Source organism: Cebus imitator, unplaced genomic scaffold, assembly GCF_001604975.1.
Source record: "Cebus imitator isolate Cc_AM_T3 unplaced genomic scaffold, Cebus_imitator-1.0 Scaffold401, whole genome shotgun sequence".
Lineage (NCBI taxonomy): Eukaryota > Metazoa > Chordata > Mammalia > Primates > Cebidae > Cebus > Cebus imitator.
The window spans coordinates 819,411-832,481 of NW_016107716.1; the positions used below are offsets into that span (position 1 = coordinate 819,411).

Genomic DNA, 13,071 nt, shown 5'->3' on the forward strand with positions numbered 1-13,071 from the left:
TTTTTATTTTTTCCACTAACATTTTATCTTAAAATAATGTATATTTTATAAAGGATCTGAGACCTGGATCACATATGCACAGAGTGTATGTTCTTTTTCTCTTCTAAGTCTTGGGTCTTTGAACATGTTTTCCATTTTTCCAGAGGCTCCCCAATTTCAAATGTTGTTCAAGAAGTGTACTATGGTAGACAGTTGGTGGACAGTACTCATGCCCTTCTGTTGTCCCATACCCATGGCTGGTCTTGGCCATGTAACTTGCTTTGGTCAATGAGACATTAGCAAGCAAGATAAAAGCAGAGGCTTGATAAGCACTTGCTCACTGAGACTCATCTTCTTGGAACACTCCTTGGAACCTTGCAGCCATGCCGTAAGGAAACCCAAGCAACCATGAGGAAAGGCCCACATGGAGAAGAAAAGGCCAGGGGTTCATTCAGACTAGTGATTCTCAACCTGTGGCGATTTTGCCCCTTGTGGGGCATTTGACCATGCCTAGGGACACTTGATTGTCGCAGTGGTGGATAGGTGCCACTGGCATCTAGTAGGTAGAGGTGAGGGACGCTGCTAAACATCCTGCAATGCACAGGACAGCCCCGCAACAAAGAATGACCCAGCCTAAATATCAGCTGTGCTGAGGTTCAGAAACCAGAAACGTTTCTGAACCTAGACAAACGTTTCCCACAACCTGGCTCCTATGGATCAAGGATAAAGGCACTTGGGAGAGAAAGTGTTCACACAAGTAAAATCATCTGTAGCTGCTCTTTTAAACTTGTACATTTACAAGTGACAGCTTCCTGAACAGTCTGTGACTTGTGATTTTTCAGTGATTCCTATTAGTATTCTCATCAACACCAATGGCACATTTCACCTTGTTTACATTTAGCATTTAAGCAGAGTAACTCATCAGACTATCGAGCCAACAATCATTGTGTTAGTTGCACCAATCCAGATATTGTTTCTCCTTGGTGCTGTCAAGGCCGTGGTTTGCCACAATTCAATCTGAGCTTCCAAATCCCCAGCCATTAACCCACCCAAAGAGCGGGGGCTTTAACTTTTACTGTTTGATAGTCCATCAGCTTTGGTTCTATGTTAGCAAAGAACTACAGCCCCATCATGCTAAGAGGATGCCACTTTCCCTTTGAGAAAAGTATGTATATATTTAGAGGAATACATTATTAGTCAATTTTATCTATGAGAAAAATTTTAAAGACATAAAAATTATAGTAATTTGCTCATAGTAAATTTTATTAGAAGAGTCTAAATATAGCTACATTAGCAGACTCACTCAATAAAAATTTTAAACATAGCAGTCCAGTATAAATCTCACAGCTATGGTAATTAACTGTGAAATACATAGAAAATAAACCATTGCAGATAGGGTATTTTGTTTGTTTTGTTATATAATAGGGCATATACACATCTCTAGGAGGAATGAAAAAGGGCCAGAAGTGCTGCTAAAATTGGCAGTTTGAATAACTTTTTGATAGGCTGGCAGTTACAAGAAACACTTGATGTGCAAGGTAATCTCCCTGCAAAGTACAAGGACCTAGATGAAAAATCCCAGTGATATGAATTATCCCAGTAATCTCCCAAACCTCAATAACATGGAGTCTGATTAGAGCAGGCTACAACCCAATTGCAAGTGGGCTTTGCTGTTGATGGAGAGCCAATTCTTGGCAAACATTAGTAAAACCAAGCCATTTATCTACCCGGTTGAATCGGCCTTTGTTGAGGAGTGTGAAACTGTGACCAGCATCACCAACCAGCCTCCATAGGCAGGGACTGCTTTCCTTTCTCCTACACTTGGTTTGTGCTCTGAAGTTGGCTCTGGTACTGCATTGGCTTCTTGAGAAAAGCTTTTTTGCTGGTTTCTAGCAGGAAGGAGGGGAAGGAGGCCCTGACTCCAGGGATGTGGAGGGACTGAGCGGGACTGTCTGGGGAGATCTGTGTTCCTGGGATCAGGCCCTTGAGCATCCAACAGGTAGAAGGTTGTGAAGTGGCCCAAGGACCACCACATCTACCGAAAAATGGTGAATCTGGGGGACTTGGTTTGATCCAGTGAGCCACCAAGAGCAACATTTCCCCTCAGCCTGTGATCAGGACTCACATGGTGGCTGGATTTTTCAAGGACACATGGTACGGGGGCAACTCTGTAGTTCAGGGTTCATCAAATTTTAACTATAAAGGACCACATGGCCAATATTTTACGTTTTGCAGACCAAGAAACAAAAGGAAAGGTATTAGGTAGGAACTTACATAACAAGAGAGAAACATTTTTCATAATGTTTTTATTGGCATAATCCAAAATACAATAATATTTAAGTGCAATTATTTGTAACCCACATCTATTAATGAGAGAAAAGGAATTCTTTCGCTGGAGTGGGGGGATATTTCTCTTAATTGGAGTTCAAAGGTGGTTTCTGCTATCATCACAAGTGCAAATGTTCATGTATGAAAGCCATGCTTAGCTCTCTGTACGAACACTGTCTGGCGATCTGGCCCATAGGCTATAGTTTGCTGACCCTTGGCATAGTTGAACACCAGTCGCCCACACTGGATTTGCGGTGTTCCGGGGCGGGAAGTCGCTCCGGGCTGAGAAGCACCTCGAGGCATCTACCGGTCCGGAACTCTCCCTTTGTGCCCAGCTAACCACGGTTCGTTGGCTCTCTCCGCAAGGCAGGTCTGGAAGGTCAAGAACGAGGCTCGGGGCTCTCTCGCGGAGCAAGGACGCCTTCGGGCTTCAGGACCACCCACGGCGTCCCAAACAGCTTCCCGGGCGGTGCTCCCGCCCCTCTGGCACTTTCCAGCTCCCCCTCCAAGGCCGCTCTTCCTCCCTCTCAGCCCCCTCCAGCTCCTCCTCCGGCTCCTCCCCCTCCGCTCCTCCCCTTCCCTACATCTAGCCGCCGCGCTTTCCCGCTCCCGCAGCAGCAGCCGTCCGCGTCGCTGTTGCCTCCGCCACCTCCTCCGCCACCGCGCGCCCCTTGGAGTCCTGCGCCCCACCATGCCCAATATCGTGCTGTTTAGCGGCAGTTCGCACCAGGACCTGTCCCAGCGCGTGGCGGATCGCCGGGGCCTGGAGCTGGGCAAAGTGGTCACCAAGAAGTTCAGCAACCAGGAGACCAGGTGGGGCCGCGCCGGCGGCCGGGCTGGGAAGAGCTCTGGGCACGCGGCTGTGGGGCCGGGTTGCGAACCAGCGGCTGCCCGGGCCACCTCCGCGGCCGCCGCGTTCCCCCTTCCGGGGCGGGACGGTGGCAACGCGGCCTCCGCGCCCTCGCGCCCGCGCCTGCGAAGAAGCCGAAGTGGGGCGCCGCGCGTCTGGGTGCCCGTCCCGGCTCTGCCCCCGGCGGCAGGGCCTTCGGTTCTGGGACCGCGGCGACCCGGCGGTCCCGAGGCGCGCCCGGCCTCCCAGCGGCGCCGCTCGGCCTGGCGTCCCCAGCCCGGAAGGGAGACGTCTGGGCGGTCACAGACCGTCGGGGAGAGAGTGGGCGCAGCGGGCGGGAACCGCATCGGGGCAGCGCGCGGTGAGGGGACGTTCTGGGTTGGCTGGTCCCGGTTTCCGCGTCCCTGCAAGGCTGAACCCAGACCAGTGCGTGCGATGAAAGGTTCACCCCCGTCCCCAACTCTGGTTGCAGACTGGGTTTACCTGGGGACGGTTCGAACGCTGCTTCCCCCACCTGCCCCCAAAGGGTTTGATCGAACGGGCGGGAGATCAGCGTTTTTACAGCTTCCCAGGTAAGTCTCCTGAGCAGCCCGGACGCAGACCTCTGCGTTATCCAGAGGGTGGAGTTGTGCCACGCTTTGAAAGACTGTGAGAATCCCAGGGCTCACATGGTGAGCTCCCCTCTGCTTCCACTACTCTTGCTGCTTCAAAGACGATGGACTTTCAGCTTCCTTCTGGTTCTGGTAACTCTGCTGTGTCAAACAGCGACGCCGTGATTCGCCTGTAACTGCCACCCATTTCTCAAGTCCAGGAGAAGTGGTCGCTTCTGCCTGTGGATCACGTGGTGGCCATCCTTGGAAGCTGACCTAGGGGGCTCCTTTGTCCACCTGCCTGAGTCCACACAGCTCCTTGACTCATTTCAAGTTGGTCTCATTTTTCCCCCTTCCTCCAATGTCTAGTACAGTTAACTGTCCACAGTTACTGATAATTTTTATATCTTTGGCAAAGATCCAATTCAACCAACATTTTCTCGAAATGGTGCTGGAACAGTTGAACAGCCATATGCCAAAAACTATGAACTTCCATCCATCCTTTTCACCATTTGCAAAAATTAACTTTGGACTATAGACCTAAATGTAAAATCTAGAACTATAAAATCTCTAGGAGAAAATCCTGATGACTTGGGGTTTGGCAAAAATTTCTTAATGAGGAGTTATGTTAATACTGATGGGGAAGATACTGTTTTGTTTTGTTTTTGTTTTTGTTTTTGTTTTTTTGGCAAGTCAGCTTTTTAGGATATGTGAATCTTACGTGACTTCTTCCAGGTGGCAAATTCCAGTTATGGCTCCGATGATACTATAAGTAAAGAAACATTGTGAATGAGTAGCAGGTGGACTTTGGCTAAAGAATTCCACTGTGCAGTGTTTAATACAGAAGTCTGAGGGGATGGTCTAGGGCTCTGGAGAAGGATAGAACCAGGTTTGAATGTTGCAATATTTTGCCAGTCTTGTTCAAGTTTCAGTCCCTTTAAGAACACGAGAAGAAGAATAGTTTTTGTTCAGAAGGTGTTGTCATATAAGTAAAGGAGAAATTTATTGATGAAGTAAATTTTGAAAGCAAGTATGTTGCCCTTCCATGTACCCAGTGCAGCACGAACTTTTGCTAAGGAGTATGGTTAATCTAGATCAGTTCACTGCTAAGTCAGTGTTGAGTTTCCCCTAAAAATACTGCATATGCCATTGGGCAAAGCTCACTCAGACATTGAAGTATGATTGTTTATACATTTGTTTCAAATATAAAGCAGACTCACTTTTATTTTGTTTGGGGATTTTATAACCATCACTTGATAATTAGAAATCGTGGGGCCTCAAAAACCACTCAGCATGAAGTTTGGGAATTGTCTATATGGCTACATTTTATGTTTTTAATATATAGAATATAAATGGTTAACTGCCTGACTTTTCTCTTTTCCATGAACTGTACAAGTACAGAGTTTAACGTTTATAAACAGCCCTCTCTGGACCAGGTAACGTGCTAGGAATACAGCTTTTAACTGTGATTGAAGAGAGGAGAAACTAAAAGGCAAAAGGAAGATAAAATTGGTTCAGTTCATGTAAGGGCCCCTTGAATCTCTCACTGAGCTAGGATTAGAAATCTGGTTTGTTGTCTGCTAGCCATCAATCCTCCCATTTAGCATTTTTTATACGCTACTTAACTGAACATAGAGCCTTCTAATTTTACCTTCTCATCCCTAAATCATTTCAGATATGCAGGGAGAGGTCTGCTTCAACTTCACCATAGACCATAGAAATTCCAGGATGACATCTTAGGACAGCAGGTGTCTAGAAGTCTCTGTTATAACATTTTACCCTGGTCAGTTAACCTGCTGGCAGAATCTTTAGCTATACTGTGAGACAAGGTTGTACAAAGTTATACAAGGTTATCAGTTACCAGGTAATAAATCAGCCCATAGCTTAATGGCTTAAAACAGTAATTGTTGATTTGGCTTACAAATCTGCAATTTGGGAAGGGCTCAGTGAAGAAAGCTTGTTTTTGCCCCATATGGTCACAGATGATGTGGCTAACTGGGGCTGGAGGGTTCTTGAGGATGGCTCACATCACTGATAAGTTGCTACTAGCTTTTGCCTGGGAGCTTAGTTAGGAACCTCGGCTCCTCTTCCTGTAGACCTCTCCATGGGGCTGCTTGAGCTTCCTTACAATATGGAAACTGGGTTCTAAGAATGAATGTTCCAAAAGACAGGACATGGAAGTCACCAGTCCATTAAGGACTGGCTTGAAAGTTGCTGTCATAATTTCTGTTATATTCTGTTGGGCAAGTACAGAGCCCTCCCAAATTCAAGGGCAGGAGACTAGACCCTGCTCCTTGATGGGAAAAGTGTTAGAGCCTGTGGTTCTCTTTTAGTTACCATGCCTGTTTATTGTTGAGTCAGTGACACTCTTCAGCTTTTTTATGTAGGGGTCAATAAAGATCCTCTGGTGGAATAGCAAATGGATGCTGCCTTCTAGCCACAATTTTTAAAAGACCTAGAATAAAGATAGTCATGATCATCTTTTTGAGTAGAAGCAGGACTAGCTTTAGGGGAAAAGTTGCCATGGTGATGATATTCTCTGTCCTCCTCTGGACTGCTGGAGGTTCTTGAGGAAAAACAGGCCAAAGAATCTAATCTTGTTGGATAAACGTCATAATACCAGGAGTTGGCAACGTTTTTCTGTAAAGGGCCAGATCGTAAATATTTTAGGCAGTGCTAGCACGTGTAGTCTCTGTTGCTGCTTTATCTTACAGTTCTGTAAGTTACAATAATGTTTGTCGCAGGTTAGCTGGGCTGCATTCTCTTCTGAGGCTCTAGGAGAGAATCTGTTCCCGTGCCTTTTCCAGTTTCTAGAAGCAGCTCACATTCCTTCACTTTTGGCCTCTTCTACCTTCAATGTCAGCAATAAAATGTTGCTCTGACCCTGCTTCTGCTGTCTCCCTCTTGGATTTTTAAGGGCCCCGTGATTACACTGGACCAATTTAAATAATCCAGAATGTTAAGGTCAGCTGATGAGCAACCTGAATTCCATCTGCAAACTTACTTCTTCTTTGCCATATAAACTCACATATTCAAAGGATTAGGATGTAGACATCTTTAGGGGGCCATTATTCTGCCTACCACACCATTCTTAACTCACAGGCCATAGAAAAACAGCCTGTGTGCTATGTTTTGTCGACCTCTGAGCTATATAATACTGTACTTAATTTCTGCTGTAGTTCATTTTGTGCTGCTATAACAATATACTGGCGACTGGCTAATTTATAGAAAAACAGAATTTATCATAGGTCTAGAGTTTGGGAAGTCCAAGATTGAGGGGCTGGCATCTGGCAAGGTCCTTCTTGCTGTGTCATCCCATGACAGAATGGTGGAAGAGCAAGACAGCACCGTTGAGAGAAAACAAGAGGGGCCAAACTTGCAAATAAACCCATTCTTAAGATAATGAACACGCTCTCGCAATGATGACGTTAATCCATTCATGAGGACACAGCCCTTATGACCTAATCACCTCTTAAATGTCTCACCTCTCAATACTCGTGTACTGGGGATTAAGCTTTCAACACATGAATGTTGGAGAACACATTTAAACCATAGCAATTTCCAAATTAAGTTTATCCCATAGTTGATGTAATGTTCACAAAGCAGTTATATTTAGTTCCCTAGATCGTGAAATAGGAGAGAGCACATAGAACTCTTTCCCCTTCATCCTGTGAGATTGGCATATTTTCATCCATATTAGAAGGCATGCAAGAAGATGTGTGAATGTTATCAAAACTAATTTTCACAACATGTCAACTTGAAAGACTTTAATGTTCCTTTAAAATTTTTAGAGATGGAGTCTCGCTATGTTGCCCAGGCTGGATCGAACTCCTGGGCTCAAACAATCCTCCTGCCTCAGCTTCCCAAGTAGCTGGGACTATGGGCATGAGCCACCATGCCCAGCTTGTTCCTGTTGTTGCCCAGGCTGGAGTGCAATGGTGCGATCTTGGCTCATCGCAACCTTTGCTTCATCACAACCTTTGCCTCCTGGGTTCAAGCGATTCTCCTGCATCAGCCTCCCAAGTAGCTGGGATTACAGGTATGTGCCACCATGCCTGGCTAATTTTGTATTTTTTAGTAGAGACGGAATTTCTCCATGTTGGTCAGGCTGGTCTCGAACTCCCAACCTCAGGTAATCCGCCTTCCTCGGACTCCCAAAGTGCTGGGATTATAGGCATGAGCCACCACGCCCGGCCTTAATTGGCCCTTTTAAGAAAACAGTTTTATCAGGTATCTGATAGAGGGAGAAGGGAGAAGGATAATTATTCATGTTCCTCATTTGTAATTTTAAAATATTTCATTTTGGGATGAATACATTTACAGACAATTCTGCTGTAATGTGACATATATATTCCTAAAAATTACCATGCTATGCAAAATCAGGCAATCCAAAACCACGGGGCTTATGAGAAAAATGGGGTTAGGGACATAGCATTCAAAAACTTCCTCAGTGACCCATTAAAAAATCATGGGAAGGTTATCAGGGTGAGTATCCCTTATCAGAAATGCCTGGGACAAGTATTTCAGATTTATTTTTTATTTTTGCATTTTGGAATATTTCTGTTGTACTTACTGGTTGAGCATTCCAAACCTCCAAAAATCCGACATACAAAATGCCCCAATGACCACTTCCTTTGAGCATGATGTTGTCACTCAGAAAGTTTTGGATTTCAGAATTTTGGATTAGAGTTCCTGTCAAAATGGTAAAACATCAACATGTATTACATGCCCCCCAAAAATTGGCTGGGCGCAGTGGCTCACGTCCGTAATCCCAGCACTTTGGAAGCCTGGGGTGAGCTGATCACTTGAGGTCAGGAGTTCGAAACCAGCCTTGATAACATGGCAAAACCCCGTCTCTACTAAAAATACAAAAATGAGCCAGGTGTGGTGGTGTGCACCTATAATCCCAGCTACCTGGAAGTCTGAGGCAGGACAGTCACTTGAACCTGGGAGGCAGAGGTTGCAGTGAGTGGAGATGGGGCCATTGCACTCCAGCCTGGGCAACAAGAGCAAAACTCGGTCTCAAAAAAAAAAAAAATTACATAAATACTACAGCAAAGATGGCACTTTCCATTGAAAAAATGCCTGAGCTTTAGGGTTCTCTAAAATGACGTGGAAAGTTGTGACACCATAGGTGAATGAGTGTGGCTCATTGTCTTCAAGGTGTATACATGTGTATGTTTGTGTATTTCTAAGTGGCTCCATTTGGCTGGGTGCAGTGCAGTTTTCTGCAGTCTCAGGATAAGAGGTTGTACATAAGAAAATACGAAATACATGCTATGCTCAAATTGTTCCAAGTAATATCAATCATTGGAACAAATTGGCCTTTTCAAAACATTGCAGAGCTGACCATCTTCCTGGTTTGGACGCAGAGCTCTGCGAAGGATGTGCCTGAGCACATGGCACTATTTTATGTTTCTTCTGATCAAAGGAATATACCAGGGATGGGCTGGCTCTCTCTCTCATGTTGGACATCGAGAATTCTCTACCTGGAAATATAGAAAATTCCAGACGTGTAATTTTCCAAAACTTAGCTGCTATTTATTCTTTCTCCAGAAGCTACGCGAGGATGCCAAAACAAGGAAGTATACCAAGAAAGAGGATACAGAAAATGGGAAATGGAGTCCAGGAGAGGGGGTAGGGAATCCCCAGATGGCAGCTGTGCACAGGCAGAGAGATAACCCAGACCTGCCACCCCGGGGAGGGACGCCTGCAAGACGATGAAATGCAGATGGGACTTGAGGCCTCTGACCTTGGGAGATTTTGATTGTTAGTGAAGGGTTTAGGGTGGAATCTGGATTCAGGATTCAGAAAACTTAGCAGATAAAAAGGTAAGAGAATGACCTCCAGGGAAAATAAAAAGAAAAGATGTGTATGAAAATAAAATATAAACATTTGTTTAAGTTTACTGCATGGCAGAGCTCTGAGCAGCAGCCTTTATGCAGTTAAAAATGTAAAGTCAATCTTTAATGTGAATATTGATCTATATTGGGATGATGGCGAGATGGGAAATTTGCATTCCACGTGATAGAACTGAGTCAAAATAGAGTTCAGTCCTCATCTTCCACAGTGAGAAGTCAATACACTTTGCCTAAAATAACAACTCAAGACACAGCAATACACACGTATTAGCTACACTTGAAAGAAAATATCTAAAAATCATATCAAAAATTAAAATTGGTGGCCTCTGGGCTGTTTCTCTAAGTCTTACAGAATGGTTTGCGTTTTTTTAAGCAATGTGACTGTTTAACTTTAATAAAAATAAAAAACTAAAACTAAATATGGTATTTTGCAGAAAAGAGTTAACATAGCAGACCTAAGACTCAGGCCTGTTTGCCAGGTTGGCCCTTGGCTGGCCTCTGGGAGCTTAGATTTTGCAAGGGTACCCACCATTTCCCGGTAAGAATGGCTCACTGCATAAACTGGTAAAAAAATTGATAAACAATGTGGTTCATGTTGAACGCCTGTGAGTCTGACATTTTGGTATGTGCTAGGCAGAGGGTGCTTATAAGACCAGCCCACAATAAAAACTCAGGGACTTTAGTCTCTAAGCAGCTTCCCTGGTCAAGAGCCCTTCACATGTGTGGTTATAGCTCACTACTGGGGCATTAAACTCTACCTCTGACTCCTCTTGGGGAGGACTCTTGGAAGCTTGCACCCTGTTTCCCCCAACTTCACCCCATGCACCTTTTCCCTTTGCTGAGTTTGCTCTGTGTCCTTTCCCTGCAATAAATCATAGCCATGAGTACAACTATTATGCTAAGTCCTCTAAGTCATCCTGGTGATCATCAAACCTGGGGGAGGTCTCAGAAACACCCAAGATGCAAATATGCTTCAATATTAACCAATGGCAGTTCTCTTTTCCTAGCGTGGAGATTGGTGAAAGTGTAAGAGGGGAAGATGTCTACATCATCCAGAGCGGCTATGGGGAAATTAACGACAACCTGATGGAGCTCCTCATCATGATCAATGCCTGCAAGATTGCGTCATCATCCAGGGTGACTGCCGTGATCCCGTGTTTCCCATACGCCCGACAAGATAAAAAAGACAAGGTAGGAGATGTGTGTCCTACTCTAGAAGCCTGTTCTGGGCCACTGTCAATATTTTTTTTTTCCTCATTTATTCCCTTGATTAGAATTATCTGGAAAATGTTGACTTTTTCCTCTAATGATCAAGTAGATATACTTCCTCATTTTGTTTGTTAAAGATTTGACTTTGAACCTACCCTGACATTAATATTCAAAGAAACAGGTAAAGCATATTTTTGCAGGTATTAAAATACCATTATTGTCCTTATTATAATGAAATTGTTGTCTTTGTAGTGGTGGATAGAAGTAAATACACACACAAACGCGCACAAGAGTACAAGTCAAACTGGAGAACATCTGAATCAGATCACTGGATTGTATCAGTTTCAGGGTCCTGGCTGTGATACTGTGTTACAGTTTTACAAGATGTTACCACAGGGAACTAGGTAAAAGGTTCACAGGATCTCTGCATTGTTTCATACAACTGCATGTCAATCTACATGCAGTTGTATGAAAATAAATTCCCCCAGATTAAAAAGTTTAATTTAAAAACAAACAAACTGTGATCTCTTTTTAGCCTTTAAAAGAGAACAGAAATAGTATCATCGAATTATGATTTTTACGTTAGCATCGAAGGAGGCTATGTGAATAAATTCCCCCAAAATCAAAAGTTTAATTAAAAAAAAGATCTTTTTTTAACCTTTTAAAAAGAAAAGAAACAGTATCATTGAATTATGATTTTCACAACATTAGCATCAGAGGAGGCTCTGTGAGTCTTTAAAAAAATGAAGAAAATGTGATTGGTCTTTGACTTTGAGAGCATCAGAGAAATCGGAGGTTGAGAAGAACATTGAAGGAGATTGTATTAGTTTTCTAGGGCTGTCATAAGAAATTACACAAACCAAGTGGCTTAAAAGAGCAGAAATTTTTCCCTCACAGTCTTGGAGGCTCAAAAGTGTGAATTCAAGGAATGGGCAGAGCCACGCTCCTTCCGAAGGCTGTAAGGCAGGATGCATTCTCACCTCTTCCAACTTCTGGTGTCTCCTTGCATTCCTTGGCTTGTGGCTGCATCACTCTGGTCTCTGCCTCTGTTTTCACCTGGTCTCTTCCCTGTGTCTCTTTGTTTCTTATTAAGGACACTGTCATTGGATTTCAGGCCCAACCTAATCCAGAATGAACTCAACTTAATCTTTACCTTGGTTATATTTGCAAAGACCGTATTTCCAAAATGAGGTCACATGCTGAAGCTGTGGGTGGACATGAGTTTTGGGGGGATATTGTTTGACCTATTACAGTGGTCAACTCCCAGCTGTTGTCTGCTCCATATCTTACGATGTTCAGCCAGGCTCAGTGAGAATCCTGCCAGTTTGCAAGACACGCTGCTACTCTGTGATTTGGTAACTCAGTGCAAGAAAGGTTTTCCCCAACACGCTGCTATTTATCTCCGTGGTTCATTTCTGAAACAACACAGATTTCTGAAGCACCACAAGATCCCCTCATATTTGAAAGAAATCCTTTATAAATTTGAATTCATATACCAAAGTCCCCCTGAATATTAATCCCAGCCTCCTCAAGACATGGTTTCTTTTCCGTGTCTTGAAGGTGGCTCGTCAGTTAATTTCTCACCTAAAATCTGATCAGAAGGGTCCATATACTTTATCTGTAAATGGCTATATGGTCTCTGTTGCAACGATTCAACTCTGGTTATACTTCGAAAAGAGCAACAGACAATATGTAAGTAAATGGATATGGCTGTGTTCCAGTAAAACTTTATGGGCACTGAAATGTGAATTTCATATCATTTTCACATGCCTTGAGCATTTATTTTGAGTTTTTTTCAACCATTTAAACATGTGAAAGCTGTTATTAGCTCACAAGTAGTACCAAAACAAGTGGCTGGTGGCTAGCTTGATTTGGCCTGTAGGGCACAGTTTGCCAACCCCTGTATTACAGCATTGATTGTGTGTGTGTGTGCACGCGTGCACTTATAGTCTAAACTTGACCTAGGGCAACCAAAACCTTAGGTCACATACCTTGCCGTGAAGCTATGTCCTCCCACTTGCTATTTATATAGCTCCTTTTATTTTAAACTTGATTCTAGAGTTTATGTGTATTTTTAGCTGTTAAATTTCAATTTTCTAATTTTGTCCCATTGGTATAATCTGTTGTCCTAGCTATTCCTCCCATCTGTGTGTTTCCACAGATTTTTCAGCATCTTTCTCCTTGTCCATGTCATAGAAGAGCTAATTTTCTGCCATTATTTCTTCCTTCTTTGTGGTTTAGTAAATTCTCACAT

At 43.8% G+C, this 13,071-nt stretch overlaps 1 protein-coding gene across 1 annotated transcript in view; it reads left to right on the forward strand.

Annotated features, from left to right (window-relative positions):
- The first annotated feature begins 2,882 nt into the window (after nucleotides 1-2,882).
- The window catches only part of PRPS2 (phosphoribosyl pyrophosphate synthetase 2), a 31,657-nt gene continuing 21,468 nt past the window's right edge, over nucleotides 2,883-13,071 (forward strand). Inside the window, 2 exon segments of the mRNA XM_017508808.2 lie at nucleotides 2,883-3,120; nucleotides 10,616-10,799. Coding sequence (XP_017364297.1) covers nucleotides 2,999-3,120; nucleotides 10,616-10,799 — 306 coding nt within the window. The 5' untranslated portion in view covers nucleotides 2,883-2,998.